This window comes from Oncorhynchus mykiss, chromosome 2 (genome assembly GCF_057628025.1).
Source record: "Oncorhynchus mykiss isolate SJ-2025 chromosome 2, ASM5762802v1, whole genome shotgun sequence".
NCBI lineage: Eukaryota > Metazoa > Chordata > Actinopteri > Salmoniformes > Salmonidae > Oncorhynchus > Oncorhynchus mykiss.
In genome coordinates, this window is record NC_143023.1 from 76178289 (window position 1) to 76199257 (window position 20969).

General features: G+C 44.7%; 1 protein-coding gene across 1 annotated transcript in view; it reads right to left on the minus strand.

The window, feature by feature from the left end:
- Positions 1-2721: 2721 nt before the first annotated feature.
- kcp (kielin cysteine rich BMP regulator) overlaps positions 2722-20969 on the minus strand; it is a 44306-nt gene continuing 26058 nt past the window's right edge. Inside the window, exons 23-48 of the mRNA XM_036955850.2 lie at positions 20517-20687; positions 20240-20413; positions 20042-20124; positions 19599-19689; positions 19310-19392; positions 17278-17451; positions 16905-17084; positions 16609-16739; positions 16301-16467; positions 13776-13858; positions 13597-13690; positions 13305-13478; positions 13113-13195; positions 12833-12953; positions 11312-11394; positions 9305-9404; positions 9118-9206; positions 8924-9026; positions 8221-8363; positions 7727-7899; positions 7522-7633; positions 7319-7420; positions 7075-7239; positions 3834-3937; positions 3560-3753; positions 2722-3442 (exon numbers count right to left, since the gene is read on the minus strand). Of these exons, the coding sequence (XP_036811745.2) occupies positions 3225-3442; positions 3560-3753; positions 3834-3937; positions 7075-7239; positions 7319-7420; positions 7522-7633; positions 7727-7899; positions 8221-8363; positions 8924-9026; positions 9118-9206; positions 9305-9404; positions 11312-11394; positions 12833-12953; positions 13113-13195; positions 13305-13478; positions 13597-13690; positions 13776-13858; positions 16301-16467; positions 16609-16739; positions 16905-17084; positions 17278-17451; positions 19310-19392; positions 19599-19689; positions 20042-20124; positions 20240-20413; positions 20517-20687 (3395 nt within the window). The 3' untranslated portion in view covers positions 2722-3224. The remainder of the gene's footprint in view (positions 3443-3559; positions 3754-3833; positions 3938-7074; positions 7240-7318; positions 7421-7521; positions 7634-7726; positions 7900-8220; positions 8364-8923; positions 9027-9117; positions 9207-9304; positions 9405-11311; positions 11395-12832; positions 12954-13112; positions 13196-13304; positions 13479-13596; positions 13691-13775; positions 13859-16300; positions 16468-16608; positions 16740-16904; positions 17085-17277; positions 17452-19309; positions 19393-19598; positions 19690-20041; positions 20125-20239; positions 20414-20516; positions 20688-20969) is intronic.

The following is a 20969-nucleotide window of genomic DNA, read 5'->3' on the forward strand; positions in this document are numbered from 1 at the left end:
GTGGTTGCCATGAAGGCCTCACCATGTCTCCCAGTCCTGTCTGGCTGCCAGCAAGCAGTGCACCATGGGACAGTTTCTCCCTCTGAGCACTGATGGTGGCCAGGCTGGTGTACAGACCCATCAGCCGCAGGGTCTCCCTGTCCAGCCTGCAGGGGCAGAGGGACACATTCTCACAGTCAAGGTTGTGATTGGCAAAATGTTTTTGCCTCTTGGTAAGGGCAGTTATTGTGGATTTGAGGTGTGCGTGTTTCGTTGTGTGTACCTCTTGGCCAGGGCAGTGAGTGTATTTGTCTGGTGCTCAAGGCTGGTGTGTATCCGAGTGAGGAGGGAGATGGCTGACCAAGATTCCTCACTGGGTTTCTCCCAATCAGGACAGCCCCTCAGAGACACGCCCTCATTTGCGCCTGTTAATCATGTCATCACATGATCAGAGAGGTAGCCATCTGCTGCACCCACACTGGCTCATCCATAGGTTTCCCACTCAATTAAATTACTCCTCTATATCAACTCATTGTGTATAATTGTTATGCACAGCCTAAAACCACCTTAAGCGTGTGTGTTACCTGTATATCTTGAAGGCTCCAGGTAGGTCAGACTGATTCAGCATGTCACCTGACTCCTGACTTTCCTCCCATCGCAAACCTAGCTCCACCCTCCCACGGCAACAGCGTCTCCCAGGCAACCAGCCCTGGGATATCAGAAACATGATGGGATCTTCTGCGTATACACATGTGATGTACTGTGTTTGTGTGTGTGTGTTTGTCTCACCATGGTGTTCATGCAGCATCTCTGTGTAGAGTGTGTGTGTGACGGCGTCATACTTTACTCCCACCAATAGGAGGCGCTCTGAAAGAGCAACCCAACACCTGACCTCTTACCCACGTCTGACCACAGCTCATAGATGGCAGGGCTCCGCACACACCCTCCTGCACCAGCCTGGACACACACACACACACACACACACACACACAGTGTGTGATTATGGGTGAGAGAGGGATAGAGAGAGAGGGAGACAGTCTTACAAACTGTTACGGATACAGGTATTTTGTGTGTATCCTGTGTATGTATTTATTTTCTCTCCTTCTCCCCTCCCAGGTGGCAATCATCATTCCCCCATCAGTCATCAATCAGTCGCTAATCAGAAGACACACCTCCTCCTGTTTTCATTACCCTATCACACTCCCTTTCCCTTGGTTTAAAACCCTGTCTGTTGTTTGCTCTAGAGCTCAATTTCTCTGTCAATGCCATCTGTCTGTAGATCTCTCTGTCAATGCCATCTGTCTGTAGATCTCTCTGTCAATGCCATCTGCCTGTAGAGCTCTTGTTTGGTTTTTGCAACTACATGTCACTTTGTCCCCACCTGTGAGTATTGGTTTTGTTATGGTGTTTGTATGACGGTGGGAAAAGGGGGTACCAAGATAAGTCACTCATGGGCATACATTACCCGTAGGAATACTTTGTATAAAAACACTAGTTAGAACTGGGCGGACCACCCACTGTATTTTTGGTTAGTTAGTTAGCTGTTGGTGAAGTAGGCTAGTCTAGCTTAGGGGTGTTTTGGATACTTATTATTTCTTTCCTTGGGTCCAGCTCAGCCCCATTACTGTGTGTTTTCAAATAAACCATGAGTGTTTGACTGTAATTTAGTTGTCTGTGGTTATTTTGTCTCACTCCTACTTTTTCACTATTATAATTAGCATGAATTATGTTACGGGTCTTGTTACCTGTACCCCCTGTATATAGCCTCGTTATTGTTATTTTGTTTACTTTTTATAATTTGTTACTTTATTTGATCAAATATTTAACTCTTTCTTGAACTGCACTGTTTGTTAATGTGACCATAATAGGTGTCAAATATACAAGTGAGTGAGCTAACATGTGCTTTATTGACATTTTAAGTTTAATAAGCTATATGAACTTAAGAAAACGGGATGGACAGTTATACTTTTCTTATTTACTGGCCTATGTGAGACCTAGCTAGCTAACTCTATTTTATGATTAAACATTGAGGTAGTGTTCTGCTTAGTCAGCTAGTTCAGTTTAGCGTAGCCTTATGTTTCTGCCCCCAGGAAAGGATAACAGTCCATTACAATTTATTTTTTTTGCTCATATAGCTTATCAACAAAAGAGGGAGGGGAGGTTTTTACAATACAGCTGGGCAATAATAACAGATTTGCCTGTCAAACCTATTGAATTGAAACGAGTAGAGTAGACTATACACAAACACAACCTAACTTTATACCTTTTTGTGTGTTTCAAATTCTGTATAGCTGTGTGTGTCCTCCATGCCAGTGTGTTTGTGGAACAGAACACACACATCCTGAGAAAGCTGTCCCAGAGAACAACCTATAAACTGGTGAAGCCTACCTACTCACTGCTCCATAACACCCTGGAGAGAACACACTGGCTTACACATCAAACATTGCACACATGGATACACACACACACAATACGAATAAGACAGTACTGAGGAAAATAAACATTCTCAGCCAGTGTCTTAGCTGTTCCATGTTTACGCCATTGACTGATGAATTATACACACTCTTGGCATGGTTACATCAGTCGCCCCGACAACAGATGGATTTGTTTACCAGGAAACAACAGTGAAAGTTGTCTGTCAGCCTCAGACAGGTGACACCTGACCATGTTACTGGTCTCACCTAGGAGCAATTAGTTCCCCTGGCCTTTACAATGAGGTAAAACACACCCAAAAACCACATGTTGGATAGTTATCTTTATTTGTTGTGAAATGGCAGAGGGAATGTGTCCAATATTGTCTTTGTAATCTGGCATAACACATACCTACATTAAGGGACAAAGAAACATAATATATTCAAATAATTCCCTGTGGATACAACCGAGAATGAGGTTTATACAGTAAAAGCACCTGGGATGTAGTGGAGTGTAACAACATGCTAACATTGTTACCCACCTTTTTATTTTCTCAACAGTGTTTTCCCACTACATCCCTGCAGAGCACAATAGTGTATCAGCAGCCCTATCCTGAGCGTTAGAGGCACAGAGTGGTCACATCACAAACACAACAGTAGAGTCATAAAATACAGAGCATTCATTACAATGTTGATAAAAATGAATTCAACTTCACAGAATGTTAATATAAAACAAAGTCCACAGGTGAGTGAGACACCTCCTCAGACAGTTCATTCACACTGTCAGAGTTGGGAGAGGTCCATGCAGTCCTTAGGAATTTGTGTGGGTGTGTGTTAGGACTTGCCATGTATGATCTTGGGGCATGTCTCTGGTGGTACACAGTGGTTGTTGTGTAATACCAGTCCAGCAGGACACTGGCAGCCGGGCACACAGGGTTTAAAACAGTGACTCTCTATCACCCCTAGTGGCACGTCACGGTTAACACAGGTCACTGGACATGGGGGACCACATTCATCAAACACGAAACCACGCTCCACTGGACAGCCCACCGCTAGATCGAGAGAAAGAAATGGGCAGGGAGAGAGGGAGAGATTGTCAACACAGAGAGATGGGGCCCTTTACTGTGGTAAAATAATGTTTTATACTGTGGTTTTGTGTTTGTATTTACCACACAGTGAGGAGCTCCTCCAGGACAGTCTAGCCCCAGCCTCTCTGCACTGCGCTGCGTAGGCCTCCAGGGCATCACACAGACACTCGTCAGCGTTGGCTCCGCAGGCACACAGGTCATAGACACATGCTGCATACCAGGGCTCTGGAGCCACCAAGTGGTGGCAGGTATGGAACACTGCAGACTTTAGAACCCTGAGGAACAAAGGTCAATCAATCAATCTAGCAAGCTCAAGCGCAGCTAATGTTTTTGAAAAGTCTGGTGTGTGTGTTACCTGCAGCGTGCATTAGCCGACTTCCTGGCCTGGTAGCCTGCTGCCTTACAGGGGTCAATATCTTCCCCAGGCTGACATGACAGGCTGCTGTTACCACTACCCACCTACAGGGGGAGATAGCGATACTAGGGTCTGTGTATGGCTGCTCTGACAAATCAAATCAAATTTTGTGCCGAATACAACATACCTTACAGTGAAATGCTTACCTAAGAGCCCCTAACCAACAATGCAGTTTAAAAAATACAGATAAGAATAAGAAATAAAACTAACAAGTAATTAAGAACCGCAGTAAAATAACAATAGCGAGACTATATACAGGGGGGTACCGGTGCAGAGTCAATGTGCGGGGGCACCGGTTAGTTGAGGTAGTATGCACATGTAGGTAGAGTTATTAAAGTGACTACATAGATGATAACAGAGTAGCAGCGTTGAAAAAAGGGGGGTGGCAATGCAAATAGTCTGGGTAGCCATTTGATTAGATGTTCAGGAGTCTTCTGGCTTAGAGGTAGAAGCTATTAAGAAGCCTTTTTGACCTAGACTTGGCGCTCCAGTACCGCTTGCCTCTGCGGTAGCAGACAAAACAGTCTATGACTAGGGTGGTTGGAGTCTGACAATTTTTAGGGCCTTCCTCTGACACCGCCTGGTATAGAGGTCCTGGATGGCAGGAAGCTTGGCCCCAGTGATGTACTGGGCTGTTCGCACAACCCTCTGTAGTGCCTTGCGGTCGGAGGCCGAGCAGTTGCCATACCAGGCAGTGATGCAACCAGGATGCTCTCGATGGTGCAGCTGTATAACTTTTTCAGGATCTGAGGACCCATGCCAAATCTTTTCAGTCTCCTGATGTGGAATAGGCATTGTCGTGCCCTCTTCACGACTGCCTTGGTGTGCTTGGACCATGTTAGTTTGTTGGTGATGTGGACACCAAGGAACTTGAAGCTCCCAACCTTCTCCACTGCAGCCCCGTCGATGAGAATGGGGGCATGCTCGGTCCTCTTTTTCCTGTAGGCCACAATCATCTCATTGTCTTGATCAAGTTGAGGGAGAGGTACTGGCACCACACGGCCAGGTCTCTGACCTCCTCCCTATAGGTTGTCTTGTTGTTGATCAGGCCTACCACTGTTGTGTCATCGGCAAAATGAATGATGGTGTTGGAGTTGTGCCTGACCGTGAACAGGGAGTACAGGAGGGGACTGAGCACGCACCCCTAAGGGGCCTGTGTTGAGGATCAGAGTGGCAGATGTGTTGTTACCTACCCTTACCACCTGGGGGCGGCCTGTCAGGAGGTCCAGGATCCAGTTGCAGAAGGAAGTGTTTTAGTCCCAGGGTCCTTAGCTTATTGATGAGCTTTGAGGGCACTATGGTGTTGAACGCTGAGCTGTAGTCAATGAATAGCATTCTCACATAGGTGTTCCTTTTGTCCAGGTGGGAAAGGACAGTGTGGAGTGCAATAGAGATGACATCATCTGTGGATCTGTTGGGGCGGTATGCAAATTGGAGTGGGTCTAGGGTATCTGGTATGATTGTGTTGATGTGAGCCATGACCAGCCTTTCAAAGACCTTCATAGCTACAGACATGAGTGCTACGGGCCTGTAGTCATTTAGGCAGGTTACCTTAGTGTTCGTGGGCACAGGCACTATGGTGGTCTGCTTAAAACATTGGTATTACAGAATCAAACAGGGAGAGGTTGAAAATGTCAGTGAAGACACATGTCAGTTGGTCAGCGCATGCTCGCAGTACACGTCCTGGTAATCCATCTGGCCCCGCGGCCTTGTGAATGTTGACCTGTTTAAAGGTCTTACTCACATCGGCTGCGGAGAGCGTGATCACACAGTCTCCCGGAACAGATGGTGCTCCCATGCATGTTTCAGTGTTATTTGCCTCAAAGCGATCATCAAAGTAGTTTAGCTCGTCTGGTAGGCTTGTGTCACTGGGCAGCTCTCGGCTGTGCTTCCTTTTGTAGTCTGTAATGGTTTGCAAGCTCTGCCACATCCAATGAATGTCAGAGCCGGTGTAGTATGATTCAATCTTTGTCCTGTATTGACGCTTTGTTTGTTTGATGGTTCGTCGGAAGGCATAGCGGGAATTCTTATAAGCTTCCGGGTTAGAGTCCCGCTCCTTGAAAGCGGCAGCTCTAGCCTTACTACTCAATGTCATCGGAGGAATCCCGGAACATATTCCAGTCTGTAGCTTAGCATCTGCTTCATTTGACCACTTTTTTATTGATCTAGTCACTGGTGCTTCCTGCTTGTAATTTGTAAGCAGGAATCAGAAAGATAGAATTATGGTCAGATTTTCCAAATGGAGGGAGAGCTTTGTATGCGTCTCTGTGTGTGGAGTAAAGGTGGTCCAGAATTTTTCCCCCTCTGGTTGCACATTTAACATGCAGATAGAAATTTGGCAAAACAGATTTAAGTTTCCGTGTATTAAAGTCCCCGGCTACTAGGATTTCTTGTTTGCTTATGGCGGAATACAGCTCATTAAATGCTGTCTTAGTGCCAGTCTCTGACTGTGGTGGCATGTAAACAGCTACGAAAAATACAGATGACAACTCTCTAGGTAGGTAGTGTGGTCTACAGCTTATCATGAGATACTCTACCTCAGGCGAGCAATAGCTCGAAACTTCCTTAGATATCGTGCACCGGCCCCTTGTCTTACCAGACACCGCTGTTCTATCCTGCTGGTACAGCGTATAACCAGCCAGCTGTATGTTGATAGTGTTGTCGTTCAGCCACGACTCCGTGAAGCATTACAGTTTTTAATGTCCCGTTGGTAGTTTAATCTTCCGCGTAGGTCATCGATTTTATTCTTGAAAGATTGCATGTTTGCTAGCAGAATGTAAGGAAGCGGGGTTTATTCGATCGCCTACCAATCAGAAGGCAGCCTGCCCTTTGGCCCCTTTTTCTCTACCTCCTCTTCACGCAGATCACAGGGATTGGGGCCTGTTCCCGAAAAAGCAGTATATCCTTCTCGTTGGGCTCTTCAGACTCGTGAAAGGAAAAAAAAGGATTCTGCTAGTCCATGGTGAATATTCACAGTCCTGATGTCTAGAAGTTATTTTCGGTTGTAAGAGACGGTAGCGGCAACATTATGTACAAAATAAGTAAAAAATAAGTTACAAACAAAAAAACACAATCGGTTGGGGACACGTAAAACGTCTGCCTTCCTCTCCGGCGTCATTTTACACAACTACAGGAGTTTTGGTTAACACTCTACCTACAAAGGAGACAGACGCACACTCACCTTCCAGCTGTTTCCAAAGTCGGCCTCTGATTGACTGACTTTTCCTGCAGGGGTTCGTAGGTCGTCCTGGGGGTAGTTGTTGAAGTTGCCACAGAGACCACAGGTGTGACCTTTATACGACCCCGGAATACTCACTTCCAGGTGTGACCGCCCACTCCACAACACCTGAGGAGTTCAGACATGTAAGAGTTAACACAGGTAAGGGTTTAGACAACTTAGAGTAAATAGATAGTAGTTTTAGTACCTTTAGTCCTATATTAGTGTTGAGTAGGATGGTATTTGTCTGGCGCTCCAGGTAGATGTATGGTTCTTTGAGGAAAGGCAGGGTGACAACCTTGTAGTCCACCTGGAATAAAAACACACCTCCGCTAAGATTGGCTCTCACCTCTTATACACATGTTTTGATTGGCTCGCGGCTAGAACATCCAGAACCAGAAACCCACTCACCCTAACAACCCAGTCCTGGAGTAGCTGCACTACCACATCTCCTATGAAAACAGTTACTTCTTTGGTCCAGGACACTCCCTTTCGACCACGGTCATCATTGGTCGCATGGATACTGGACACGCACAGGTGTAGACAAATTAGTTCAAATCAACCAAATACCAAACCTTGCATGAATCTTGTTAACAGAAAAAGCATTGCTTTGTACCTGAAGTCCCCTCCGTCACAGTCCTGGGACAGTATGTAAGTGCAGGCCCCCTGGAAGTGGAGCATGCGGCCATCGAAGGTCCTGTAGTGGGGATCCCCAAACGCTACGCAGGTGGCTGGCCGTGGTATGCAGTGGGGACAACACACACCTGGGATCACAGCAGGAGTCTCATCCTGTTACACACAAGAGTCAAACGGAACACATAGTTAGACAGAACACAGAGTCAGACGGAACACTGACAGACCAGACAGAACACTAAGGCCAGACAGAACACTAAAAGCCAAAAAGAACACTAAGAGACCAGACGGAACACCGAAAAAACATACGGAACACAGAAAGAACATATGGAACACTGAGTCAGACACAACACTGAGAGACCAGACGGAACACCGAAAGAACATATGGAACACTGAGTCAGACACAACACTGAGAGACCAGACCGAACACTGAGAGACTTGACAGAACACTGAGAGACAAGTGTGTGTTATATTGACCGCTGCACAGCCTAGTGGAGGACAGCGTTGGCTGTAACAGTGTACGTCTCCAAACACACAGGTACAGCTGGTACACTCATCCACTTCCCACTGTTCATTAGACTGGTACACAGAGCCCTGGTAGACACACTGCGCCCCCGAGTCTGAAACACACACACACACACATTATATAGTGGTATATTAACAGTTTAGCTGTGTAGTGGTGATATTGCATTTTTTTTTTTACCCCTTTTTCTCCACAATTTTGTGGTATCCAATTGGTAGTTACAGTCTTGTCTCATCGCTGCAACTCCCGTATGGACTTGGGAGAAGCGAATGTCGGGAGCCGTGCGTCCTCAGAAACACAACCCAACCAAGCCGCACTGTTTCTTCACATAATGCCCACTTAACCCGGAAGCGTCTGAGAAAACACCGTACACCTGGCGACCGTGTCAGCATGCACTGTGCCCGGCCCGCCACAGGAGTCGCTAGTGCGTGATGAGAAAAGGACATCCCTGCCGGCCAAACCCTCCCCTAACCCAGACGACGCTAGGCCAAATGTGTCTCCCGGGCGCAGCCGGTTGCAACAGGCCCTGGAATCAAACCCAGAATCTCTAGCAGCACAGCTAGCAATGCAATGCAGTGCTTTAGACCACTGCGCCACTTGGGAGGCCATTGCATAGTTATATATATTAGTGGTTAGTGAGAACTGTAGAAGTGGTACCTTGGCACTCGTAACAGCATTTTCCAGGAGTCTTCATTCTGACCAGGCCCTGCTCACACTCCACAGGAACACACTCCTCTATACTGCACTCAATGTTACCCAGCTAGAATACACACACATACAACAATGGAAATTTGTGCCATTCGTGCAATTCTGTGAGTGCGTTAGCGTGCATGTGTGTTTGTGTAACTTACATTACAGGTACATGTGACGCACTCATCCTCACTGTCTGTCCAGCTCTCACCATTAGACACATGCCTCTTCTCACCCTCCATAACACACTCTGAAAGAAACACACACACACAGTGATGGAGGTTAAGGTTGGATGTTTAAGAGATGGGGTTTAGGGTGTACAAAAATGGGGTAGGGTTGAGCGTGTACTGTCACAGACGGGGCAGCAGGAATCAGCGGGTGTGTGGTGTTCTTCAGGGCGGCAGCTGAGAGGGGGGCAGCTCTGGTGTAGACACGTCCACGTCAGGTCCTGATCAATAACACACAGGGATACAGGTTATATATCACTAGTCCAACACACAATACACAGCTTTATATTATTATACCACTACTCCTACAGACAATATACAGCTTTATATTATTATACCACTACTCCTACAGACAATATACAGCTTTATATTATTATACCACTACTCCTACAGACAATACACAGCTTTATATTATTATACCACTACTCCTACAGACAATACACAGCTTTATATTATTATACCACTACTCCTACAGACAATACACAGCTTTATATTATTATACCACTACTCCTACAGACAATACACAGCTTTATATTATTATACCACTACTCCTACAGACAATATACAGCTTTATATTATTATACCACTACTCCTACAGACAATACACAGCTTTATATTATTATACCACTACTCCTACAGACAATACACAGCTTTATATTATTATACCACTACTCCTACAGACAATACACAGCTTTATATTATTATACCACTACTCCTACAGACAATACACAGCTTTATATTATTATACCACTACTCCTACAGACAATACACAGCTTTATATTATTATACCACTACTCCTACAGACAATATACAGCTTTATATTATTATACCACTACTCCTACAGACAATACACAGCTTTATATTATTATACCACTACTCCTACAGACAATACACAGCTTTATATTATTATACCACTACTCCTACAGACAATACACAGCTTTATATTATTATACCACTACTCCTACAGACAATATACAGCTTTATATTATTATACCACTACTCCTACAGACAATATACAGCTTTATATTATTATACCACTACTCCTACAGACAATACACAGCTTTATATTATTATACCACTACTCCTACAGACAATACACAGCTTTATATTATTATACCACTACTCCTACAGACAATACACAGCTTTATATTATTATACCACTACTCCTACAGACAATACACAGCTTTATATTATTATACCACTACTCCTACAGACAATATACAGCTTTATATTATTATACCACTACTCCTACAGACAATACACAGCTTTATATTATTATACCACTACTCCTACAGACAATATACAGCTTTATATTATTATACCACTACTCCTACAGACAATATACAGCTTTATATTATTATACCACTACTCCTACAGACAATATACAGCTTTATATTATTATACCACTACTCCTACAGACAATATACAGCTTTATATTATTATACCACTACTCCTACAGACAATATACAGCTTTATATTATTATACCACTACTCCTACAGACAATACACAGCTTTATATTATTATACCACTACTCCTACAGACAATACACAGCTTTATATTATTATACCACTACTCCTACAGACAATACACAGCTTTATATTATTATACCACTACTCCTACAGACAATACACAGCTTTATATTATTATACCACTACTCCTACAGACAATATACAGCTTTATATTATTATACCACTACTCCTACAGACAATACACAGCTTTATATTATTATACCACTACTCCTACAGACAATACACAGCTTTATATTATTATACCACTACTCCTACAGACAATACACAGCTTTATATTATTATACCACTACTCCTACAGACAATATACAGCTTTATATTATTATACCACTACTCCTACAGACAATATACAGCTTTATATTATTATACCACTACTCCTACAGACAATACACAGCTTTATATTATTATACCACTACTCCTACAGACAATACACAGCTTTATATTATTATACCACTACTCCTACAGACAATACACAGCTTTATATTATTATACCACTACTCCTACAGACAATACACAGCTTTATATTATTATACCACTACTCCTACAGACAATATACAGCTTTAAACAGACAAACACAGGTCAGGGGTTGTTGCCATGGTACCTTGCACTGGCAGGTGAAGCAGGGGTCGTCTGTAGCCAGGACCTCGTTACCGATCAGAGTGGCCGTGCAGTTACTGAGGGGCTCTACACACATGCGTGCACAAACACACAGGTTAGTGGTGCGCAGGTCATCTGTTTGTTCACCGGCCCGCAATTGCTAATAACCCATCCGTAACTGCCCAACTATATGTGATAAAGTGAAATTCTGAGGCCCGAACTCAACCCTAACTCGTTAATATGATAGAAACATGTCCTGCAGGCTACAGTCAGACGGCGGAACAATATTTTGACAGAGAGTGGAGGATTTTTTGGGGTTGATTTAGATCTATGACTGCTTATAATTTACAACATATTGGTAGGCTACTTGTTAGTCAACTTAATTAGATACATGCAGCTTCTCTTCTGTCATTATATAAGTATGTTGCCCTTGTAGACTAAATAAACCTTTGCTCACCAGAATAATGTCATGAATTGATAGAATGAATGCTTCAATCTTGACATCGATAAAGTTCTCTATCATTTCTGCTTCTTAAGTGGAGCAAAGACATTTAGGGACCAGGGAGAACATGCAATAACAAAAATATAATTAGGTGGAACATTTCCAAATGACATCAGTTTGACCGGTTGTCAGGAAATAGAAAGCTGTGAAAACAACCCAACATGTTTTGGATAAGATTTCAGTTTGGCTTGGATGCATATTTTCTGTGGTTGAAATTAGCTTTTATGATGCTGATAAAAATAGCATCTCTACAGACGGTATCTAACTGTGCATTCACATTCTCTCGACGCTGAAATAAATAAATCATAATTCTCCACTCCTGTTCCTGAGTAAAAGTTGTCTTGATAGTGTATAATTTTACAGCAAGAAATGCTTAATTCTGCAGAAGTTAATATTAAGGCTATGTGAGAGGTTATAGACCCACAGTCAGTGTCCAGATTTCAGTTTCCATTTAACCCATCAGTAGGCAGTTCCCTTGATGTATGGCACAAGGGCCTATTTAAAGTCCCCTTCTTGAAACTGTCAAATTTGTATATCGCCTCACAATCATCACATATAACATACTGTAGCCCGGCACTGCCATCACCCTCTTTTACCATTTCACTAAATCTTTCTCAAACAATACTTTTCTGGCCCTTCCTTCTCTTTATTTTCATCTCTTCATTTCGCAGCTTTTCTCTTATTGAACTCTGACATTGTCCTTTGGCTCTCGTACAGTTAGGCCTAAAGCTTAGGCTTACGTCCTAATGCCAGAAGCCTAAAATAATGAAAGAAAAACCTCAATGTAGTCTATACAGTATATACATTTGATAAATGTTTAGATTTTTAAAATATATTGTTTCTCTTTATTCAACCAGCCATCCACCCTTCATCCACACAATATTTCATGATCCTAAATCCATTATAAGTCAACCCCCACCTCATTAACACAGGTTACTGGAAGTTTTAGAGTGAGGGAGAGAGAGAGAGAGAAAAAGAGTGTGTTTGTGTGCGTGTGTTAAATTGGTGTGTATGTGTACTGACGTGCGCAGACAGGGCAGCAGGAGTCTGGTCCAGAGAACAGGATGTTGCTTTTAACACAGTCCACCAGGCTGGGACACTGCTTACGGTAACACTTCAGGTGCTGCTCTCCATCTGGCATCACCTGGACACAGGAAACAATGACATCACCTGCTACAGTACTGTATCTAGACATGCTGTGTGTGTGTGTGTGTGTGTGTGTGTGTGTGTGTGTGTGTGTGTGTGTGTGTGTGTGTGTGTGTGTGTGTGTGTGTGTGTGTGTGTGTGTGTGTGTGTGTAGTACCTCGCAGGTGCAGATGTGACAGGGGTCATCTGCAGGGTGGAAGCTGTCTCCTGGACCGTACACTAAGCCCTCAAACACACAGTCTGACCAAACACAAAGAGAGACACTGATCACAGTCTGACCAAACACACACAGAGATATTGAACTAAACAGAGGAACAGAGAAGGTAAACAGGGTGTCTATTATAGTTACCTGCACACACAGGGCAGCACTCCCCAGGTACAGTGATGGTGTTGATGCAGGGGGACAGACAGCGGACCTCCGAGCAGGTGGTCACTCCGTCCACACACATACAGCTCATACAGGGAGTAGAGTCTGCAAACCAGCTACTGCCCTCAGCATGCTCCTCTCCGTCATACACACACCCTGAGGAACACGCACACACAACATTTTACATCCACAGAGTGTGCTAAATTGTGTAAACCTGACCAATAACTTGTTAAATATATGGGAGGCAAATACAAAGCCCAAGCTGGTGTTTTACCTCTGCAGCGAGGACAGCATGTTCCTGGTTCTGTCAGCTGGTGCATACAGGTCAGCTTAGGACACTCTGGACCCACACACTGCACCTTCCCTGCCTGGAACAAACACACATTATACACACACATACGCCGCAGACACCTGCACACACACGCAAGAAAGAGAGAGGAGATATAGTCTAACCTGACAAGTACATGCTGTGCAGAGGTTGGAGCTGGGATTCCACTGCTGTCTGTCACTGTACTCCTCACCTTGGTATACACACACTGAGAGAAACAAACACACAGGGAGTTTAACAGGAATGTTTTCTAATGCACCGTAACCTGCAAAATAGTTGCATGGTGTAATTGTAACATCATACAGGAACTCAAGTCCTTTTGTTGACCTGACCTAGAATTCCTCACAATCAAATGCAGACCGTATTATCTCCCAAGAGAATTATCCTCTGCTATTGAACCAGCGTGTATATCCCCCCTCAAGCCGATACCACAACGGACCTCAAGGAACTTCACTGGACTTAATGCAAACTGGAAACCATATATCCAGAGGCTGCATTTATTGTAGCTTGGGATTTTAACAAAGCACATTTGAGAACAAGGCTACCTAATTTATATCAGCAAATTGACTGTAGTACTCGTGCTGGCAAAATTCTGGATCACTGCTACTCTAACTTCCGCGATGCATATAAGGCCCTCCCCGCCCTCCTTTTGGCAAATCTGACCATGACTCCATTTTGATCCTCCTTCCTATAGGCAGAAACTCAAACAGGATGTACCCGTGTTAAGAACTATTCAACATGCGGTGGAACTATCCACCGCATTTAACCATGTTAAGGTGACTGGGAATATGGCTGAATACAAACAGTGTAGTTATTCCCTCTTCAAGGCAATCAAACAAGCGAAATGTCAGTATAGAGACCAAGTGGAGTCGCAATTCAACGGCTCAGACATGAGACGTATGTGGCAGGGTCTACAGGAAATCACAGACTACAAAAAGAAAACCAGCCACGTCACGGACACTGACGTCTTGCTTCCAGACAAACTAAACACCTTCTTTGCCTGCTTTGAGGATAATAGTGCCACCGACGCGGCCAGCTACCAAGGACTGCTGGCCCCCCCTCTCCTTCTCCGTGGACAACGTGAGTAAGACATTTAAACGTGTTAACCCTCGCAAGGCTGCTGGCCCAGACGGCATCCCTAGCCATGTCCTCAGAGCATGTGCAGACCAGTTGGATGATGTGTTTATGGACATATTCAATCCCTCCCTATCCAAGACTGCTGTCCCCACATGCTACTAGATGGCCACCATTGTTCCTGTACCCAAGAAGGCAAATGTAACTGAACTAAATAACTTTCGCCCAGTAGCACTCACATCTGTCATCATGAAGTGCTTTGAGAGACTAGTCAAGGATCATATCACCTCCACCTTACCTGTCACCCTAGGCCCACTTCAATTTGTTTACTGCCCCGTCCACAGATGATGCAATCGCCATAACACTGCACACTGCACTATCCCATCTGGACAGGAGGAATACCTATGTAAGAATGCTGTTCATTGACAGCACTCAGCATTCAACACCATGGTACCCTCCAAGCTCATCATTAAGCTTGAGGCCCTGGGTCTCAACCCCGCCCTGTGCAATTGGGTCCTGGCCTTCCTGACGGGCCGCCCCCAGGTGGTGAAGGTAGGAAACAACATCTCCACTTCACTGATCCTCATCACTGTGGCCCCACAAGGTTGCGTGCTCAGCCCCCTCCAGTACTTCCTGTTCCCCATGACTGCGTGGCCATGCACTCCTCCAGCTCAATCATCAAGCTTGCAGACGACACAACAGTAGTAGGCTTGATTACCAACAACGACGAGATAGCCTACAGGGAGGAGGTGAGGGCACTCGGAGTGTGGTGTCAGGAAACAACCTCTCACTCAACATCAACAAAACAATGGAGATTATTGTGGACTTCAGGAAACAGCAGAGGGAGCACCTCCCTATCCACATCAACGGGGCAGTAGAGGAGAAGGTGGAAAGTTTTAAGTTCCTCGTGGTACACATTACGGACAAACTGAAATGGTCCACCCACACAGACAGTGTGGTGAAGAAAGAGCAACAGCAACAGCGCCTCTTCAACCTCAGGAGGCTGAAGAAATTTGGCTTGTCACCTAAAACCCTCACAAACTTTTACAGATGCACAACAGAGTATCCTGTCGGGCTGCATCACGGCCTGGTACGGCAACTACACCGCCCACAACCGCAAAGCTCTCCAGAGGGTGGTGCAGTCTGCACAATGCATCACCGGGGGCAAACTACCTGCCCTCCAGGACACCCACAGCACCAATGAAATCATTGGCCACTTTAATAAATGGATCACTAGTCACTTTAATAATGCCACTTTAATCATGTTTACATATATTGCATTCCTCATCTCATATGTATTTGCATCTTGCCTATGCCGCTCGGTCATTGCTCATCCATATATTTATATGTATATATTCAATTCCGTTACTTAGATTTGTGTGTATTAGGTAGTTGCTGTGGAATTGTTAGATTACATGTTAGATATTGCTGCACTGTCGGAACTAGAAGCACAAGCATTTCGCTACACTCGCAATAACATCTGTTAACCATGTGTATGTGAACAATAAAATTTGATTTGATTTGATTTTTGGAAAACATGAAATATTCCATGTTTTCATTCAGTTTGTGGGTTTACCTGCACACTGGGGGCAGCAGTCTCCTGGCAGTGTGATTGGTTGGGGGCAGGAGGTGGGGGGGCAGAAGAGAGGCATGCAAGAGACACTCCCCCTCACACAGGTACAGCGCTGACAGGGATTGGCTAGCCCTGGGGTGAGGGGTGTGGCTGCTGGGGTGAAGGTTTGTCTGTTAGGGGAGTGAGGAGAGTGTTTACAGACATCCAGCTTGTCACAGGGCCTAGACATAACAGTGAAGGTGTGTGTGTGTGTGTGTGTGTGTGTGTGTGTGTGTGTGTGTGTGTGTGTGTGTATGTGGAATTAGACCTACCTGTTAGAGTAGACCACACCCCCGTAGAGGCAGGCCTCACAGAGTGGACAGCAGCCATTGGATGATTCAAAGGGGAGGGGGTGGGAACATTGAACAGGACACAGCTTTTTATGACACGTCACCACCTCGTTCTAGAGAGGGGGGGGGGGGGAGCAAGAAAGACGGAGGGAGAAAAATATGGGACAGGGATGTGGGATAGAACAAATATGGAACAGGGAAACAGTGATATAAGAGGATAGACAGACTTCACAGAGATAGAGGGAGGGATAGGGGATGAGATAAAGCTGTCTTCTCACCAGACAGCTGCAGGTGGAGCAGGGGTCAATGGGCGGGGTGAAGGAGGCCCCAGACTGAAACTCCTCCCCCTGGTAAAGGCACACCCCTCTGCAGATGGGGCAGCACTCCCCTGGAGGGACCACAGGACGCGCACACACCACGGGTGGGCACGACCCAGACACACACACCACACCACCGTTCTACACACAGTCACATGGAAAAATTGACCAAAACTAGAGCAAATATAGTAATAACATTGTGTCTCACCAAGGACCTGAAGATTTGTGTTAGCCTCCATTACTGTCTAAGCCTTAAGTTTTATCTCAGTGGAGTATCGAAGGTTGGTCACATACAGATACAGTGTAGGTGTGTATGAAGTGTGTATGTGTGTACCAGGCATGTGCAGCGTTGACAGTGGTCTGAGGGGTGTGGGAAGCGCTCTCCATTGGAACAGTCTCGTCCGTTGAAGCGACAGCCGTCACACACACCGCACGCACAACCGTCCAGCGCAGGGTGTGGACAGGACACAGCAGGACACCTCCGCTTCACACACACTACCTCTCCTCTCTACACACACACATCCACACAAATGTAAACGCACACAAACACAAGAAAACACACCGACATCCGTCACACACAACATATAAATGCAAACATGAACACACAAATACTTCATTGGATCAGATGTCTAACTGACATGGAGCAATTATTTGTCTTTTTTTCACACGGTAACTTGTTGACGCATATGTTACTTTACGCACACATCACCCTCCCTTCACGTTTCTCACGTTTCTCACCCTCTTCTGGATCCTTCCTATAAACCAATTTGATGGACATGATGATGTAGCCCAGGGTTTCCCAAACTCGTCCTAGGACCCCCCCTGGGTGAACGTTTTTGTTTTTGCCCTAGCAATACGGAGCTGATTCAAATAATCAAAGCTTGATGATGAAGGGGTTAATGGAATCAGCTGTGTAGTGCTAGGGCAAAAAACAAAACATGCACCCAGGGGGGGGGGGCCAAGGACCGAGATTGGAAAACCCTGATGTAGTCTACATCTCTGACTCATATTTATGAACAGCCGACATAAAAACCTGCAGCAATTTGAATGAACGTACCAATATATATATATTCTGTAGGCAACCTTCTCTTTCTGTTGTAACTAAGGATACTGCAGTAGCACAATCGGGACGCACACTGTAAACCCCAAGGAATTTTTAACTCAAATACTTCTAGTAAGTTGTACTCAAAAGTCAATGAAAAGTCATTATTACTTCAAATGTTTATGTGGTACTGACTCAAAACTAAATGAGAAGTCACACCAACTACATTTTTTAAAGATATGATAACAAATAAATTTTTTCCCTAGCATGCTCTGCTGGAGGTAGATTCTTTTTGAGTCATTTTTATATCTTTGTTTTTGCATGTATCCAAGCATTACATTTTTGCACCCATTACTGAAATGGTTGATCTAGTTTAAATGGCTTAGGTAGTTTCCTCCCACTGTTCTTAACCCTGGTAGTCATTATGGATGCAGGTTGCAGGTGCATATAACTTATGCATATTACTTACACATCAATTTGCAAACCAGCATAATGTGATTTTTAGGGTTGTAAAATTCTGGTAAATGTCCCAGGTTTTCCAGAAATCCTGATTGGAAGATTACTGGAATTGTTTTTGGGAAAGTTTGTGGAATTTTGCAGGCCTGATGTGCCCTGTGAACTATGAGTTTCAGGCCACTGTATAAGGCCTTATGATATATTGTATGTAATGGTTAAATTATACTGATAATAATTCACCTAGGAACTCACTTGGTGAAGGCTACCAGACTAAATGAACGAATTCAACAACCATGTCTCTGTCAATAACAAATACAGTCATGGGTGGTAACTCTACAATTCAATCGAAAAGGCAAGGCACACTGGGAAATTATTGGAGTCGTGGCTTAGTGAGGGCATTAAATTGAAGTATACCTTAATCAAAAAACGACATTTGTATTACTCATATGAAGGTAGTACTGCTCACTGCTATTCAACTTTCTTACCAAGTCATTTTTTAGATCATCGGTTTCCTAAAAATTTTTGAGTAGCCAGAATGTATCTGGTTTTACAGTGCAGTCTACACATTGCTTTGGGGCAAAAACAATCTCAGTTTTAACCACAAATAACATACAACTGTTAAAAAATGAAAAAAAAGAACACTAATACTCCCTGTCTGCTTCCTGCTTAGCCAATGTTTGCAATGATGATTTTAAAAAAAAGAGCATCACATTGCTATTTAGACTGCCTATCTGAGTCCTGCTTGTGTTTGATATGGGAGGGAGTTGTAAAGTAGAGAAGCTCGCACATGCGCAAAAACAGGATTGCAAACGCAGCCACTTAACCTTGACCCCACCCTGAACTCTGACCCTGATACTTGACCACTCACTGAGCATGTGCAGGTTTCACAGGTTCCTCTGGTTCCAGGGAAGACCTGTCCATCAACGTAAGCCCCGCCCTGGAACACACAGCCTACACACACACACACCCACCCACCCACCCACCCACCCACCCACCCACCCACCCACACACACACACACACACACACACACACACACACACACACACACACACACACACACACACACACACACACACACACACACACACACACACGTCAGTGTCAGACAGAAAGAAATAAAGACAGACAGACAGATATGTTATAGTGGGTAGAGTACCGTCACACAAGGGGCAGCCACAGGGGCTGGTGGCAGGATGAGAGCAGGAGGCTGGAGGACACAACTTCTTCACACACCTCACTGATCCGCCCTACAGACAGGGAGAGAGATATAGAGAGGAGAGAGTGGGAGAGAGAGAAAAATATTTAAATAAAGTTACACATACAAAGTACAAATAGGTGTCTGATGAAGGCGATTACGCTGAAATGTAAGCCTGAATGTATGTCCCGTCAATAAACAATCAGATCTATGCAGAAACAGAGTGATCCTTTTTCTTTATTTCCCTGGGCAGTCACCTGTCGAAGTGTCCTGGGGTAATAATTTTGGGGGGATTTTAAAGTCCCTCAGTTGAGCACCTGATTCCATTTTTGTTCAAGCTTAGCTGATGCTTGTTTGGGTATACTTTCTTTCCATTGTGTATTAAACACTAAATAGTGTGTTACCTGGCAGCTACATTCTGAGCAGGGGTCAGTAGGGTCAAGGATTGACTGGCCACTGATGAGGACCACATTGCCATGGGAACAACCTGTCACAGGAAGAAATTGCCATAGAAACCATGTCTAAAGGAGAAACATTGTAAATATGTTACTTAGAGGAACAATGACATACGGTGTGTGTATGAGGTGTGTGTGTGTACGCACGGTTACACTCTCCGCAGCACTGGCCGGGTGGCTTGAAGGGGTGTGTGCAGTCCTGGTAGCAGGGTAGCTGGCTACACACCACATCACCTACGTAACATGTACACACTCGACACGGGTCCTGTCCACTGAGAAACTCATAGCCATCAGGATACTCCGTACCCCCATACATACAGCCTGCAGAGAGAGAGCGAGAGAAGGGGGAGAGAAGGATTTAGTCCTTCCCCTCTAATCAGGGACTGATTTAGACACACACACAATATCCCACAAGGTGTCTCACCATCACAGGCTAGGCAGCACTCTCTCTGTATTGGGTAGGGACAGCTGACAGCAGGGCAGCGTTTCCTCTCACAGTGGACAGAACCCTCGCGACACACACACACTCCACACGGGTCCGACACATCACCCCACGACTCCCCATTGGCCCGTTCCCGACCCTCATACAGACAGCCTGAAACACACACATGTGGGCTATATGTGTAATATCATGTTATGTAGGCTGTTTGAAGAGTAATGTCATGTTATGCAGGCTGTATGAAGTGCAATGTCATGTTATGTAGGCTGTATGCAGTGTAATGTCATGCCATCCAGGCTGTATGAAGTGTAATGTCATGCCATGCAGGCTGTATGAAGTGTAATGTCATGCCATGCAGGCTGTATGAAGTGTAATGTCATGCCATGCAGGCTGTATGAAGTGTAATGTCATGCAATGCAGGCTGTATGAAGTATAATG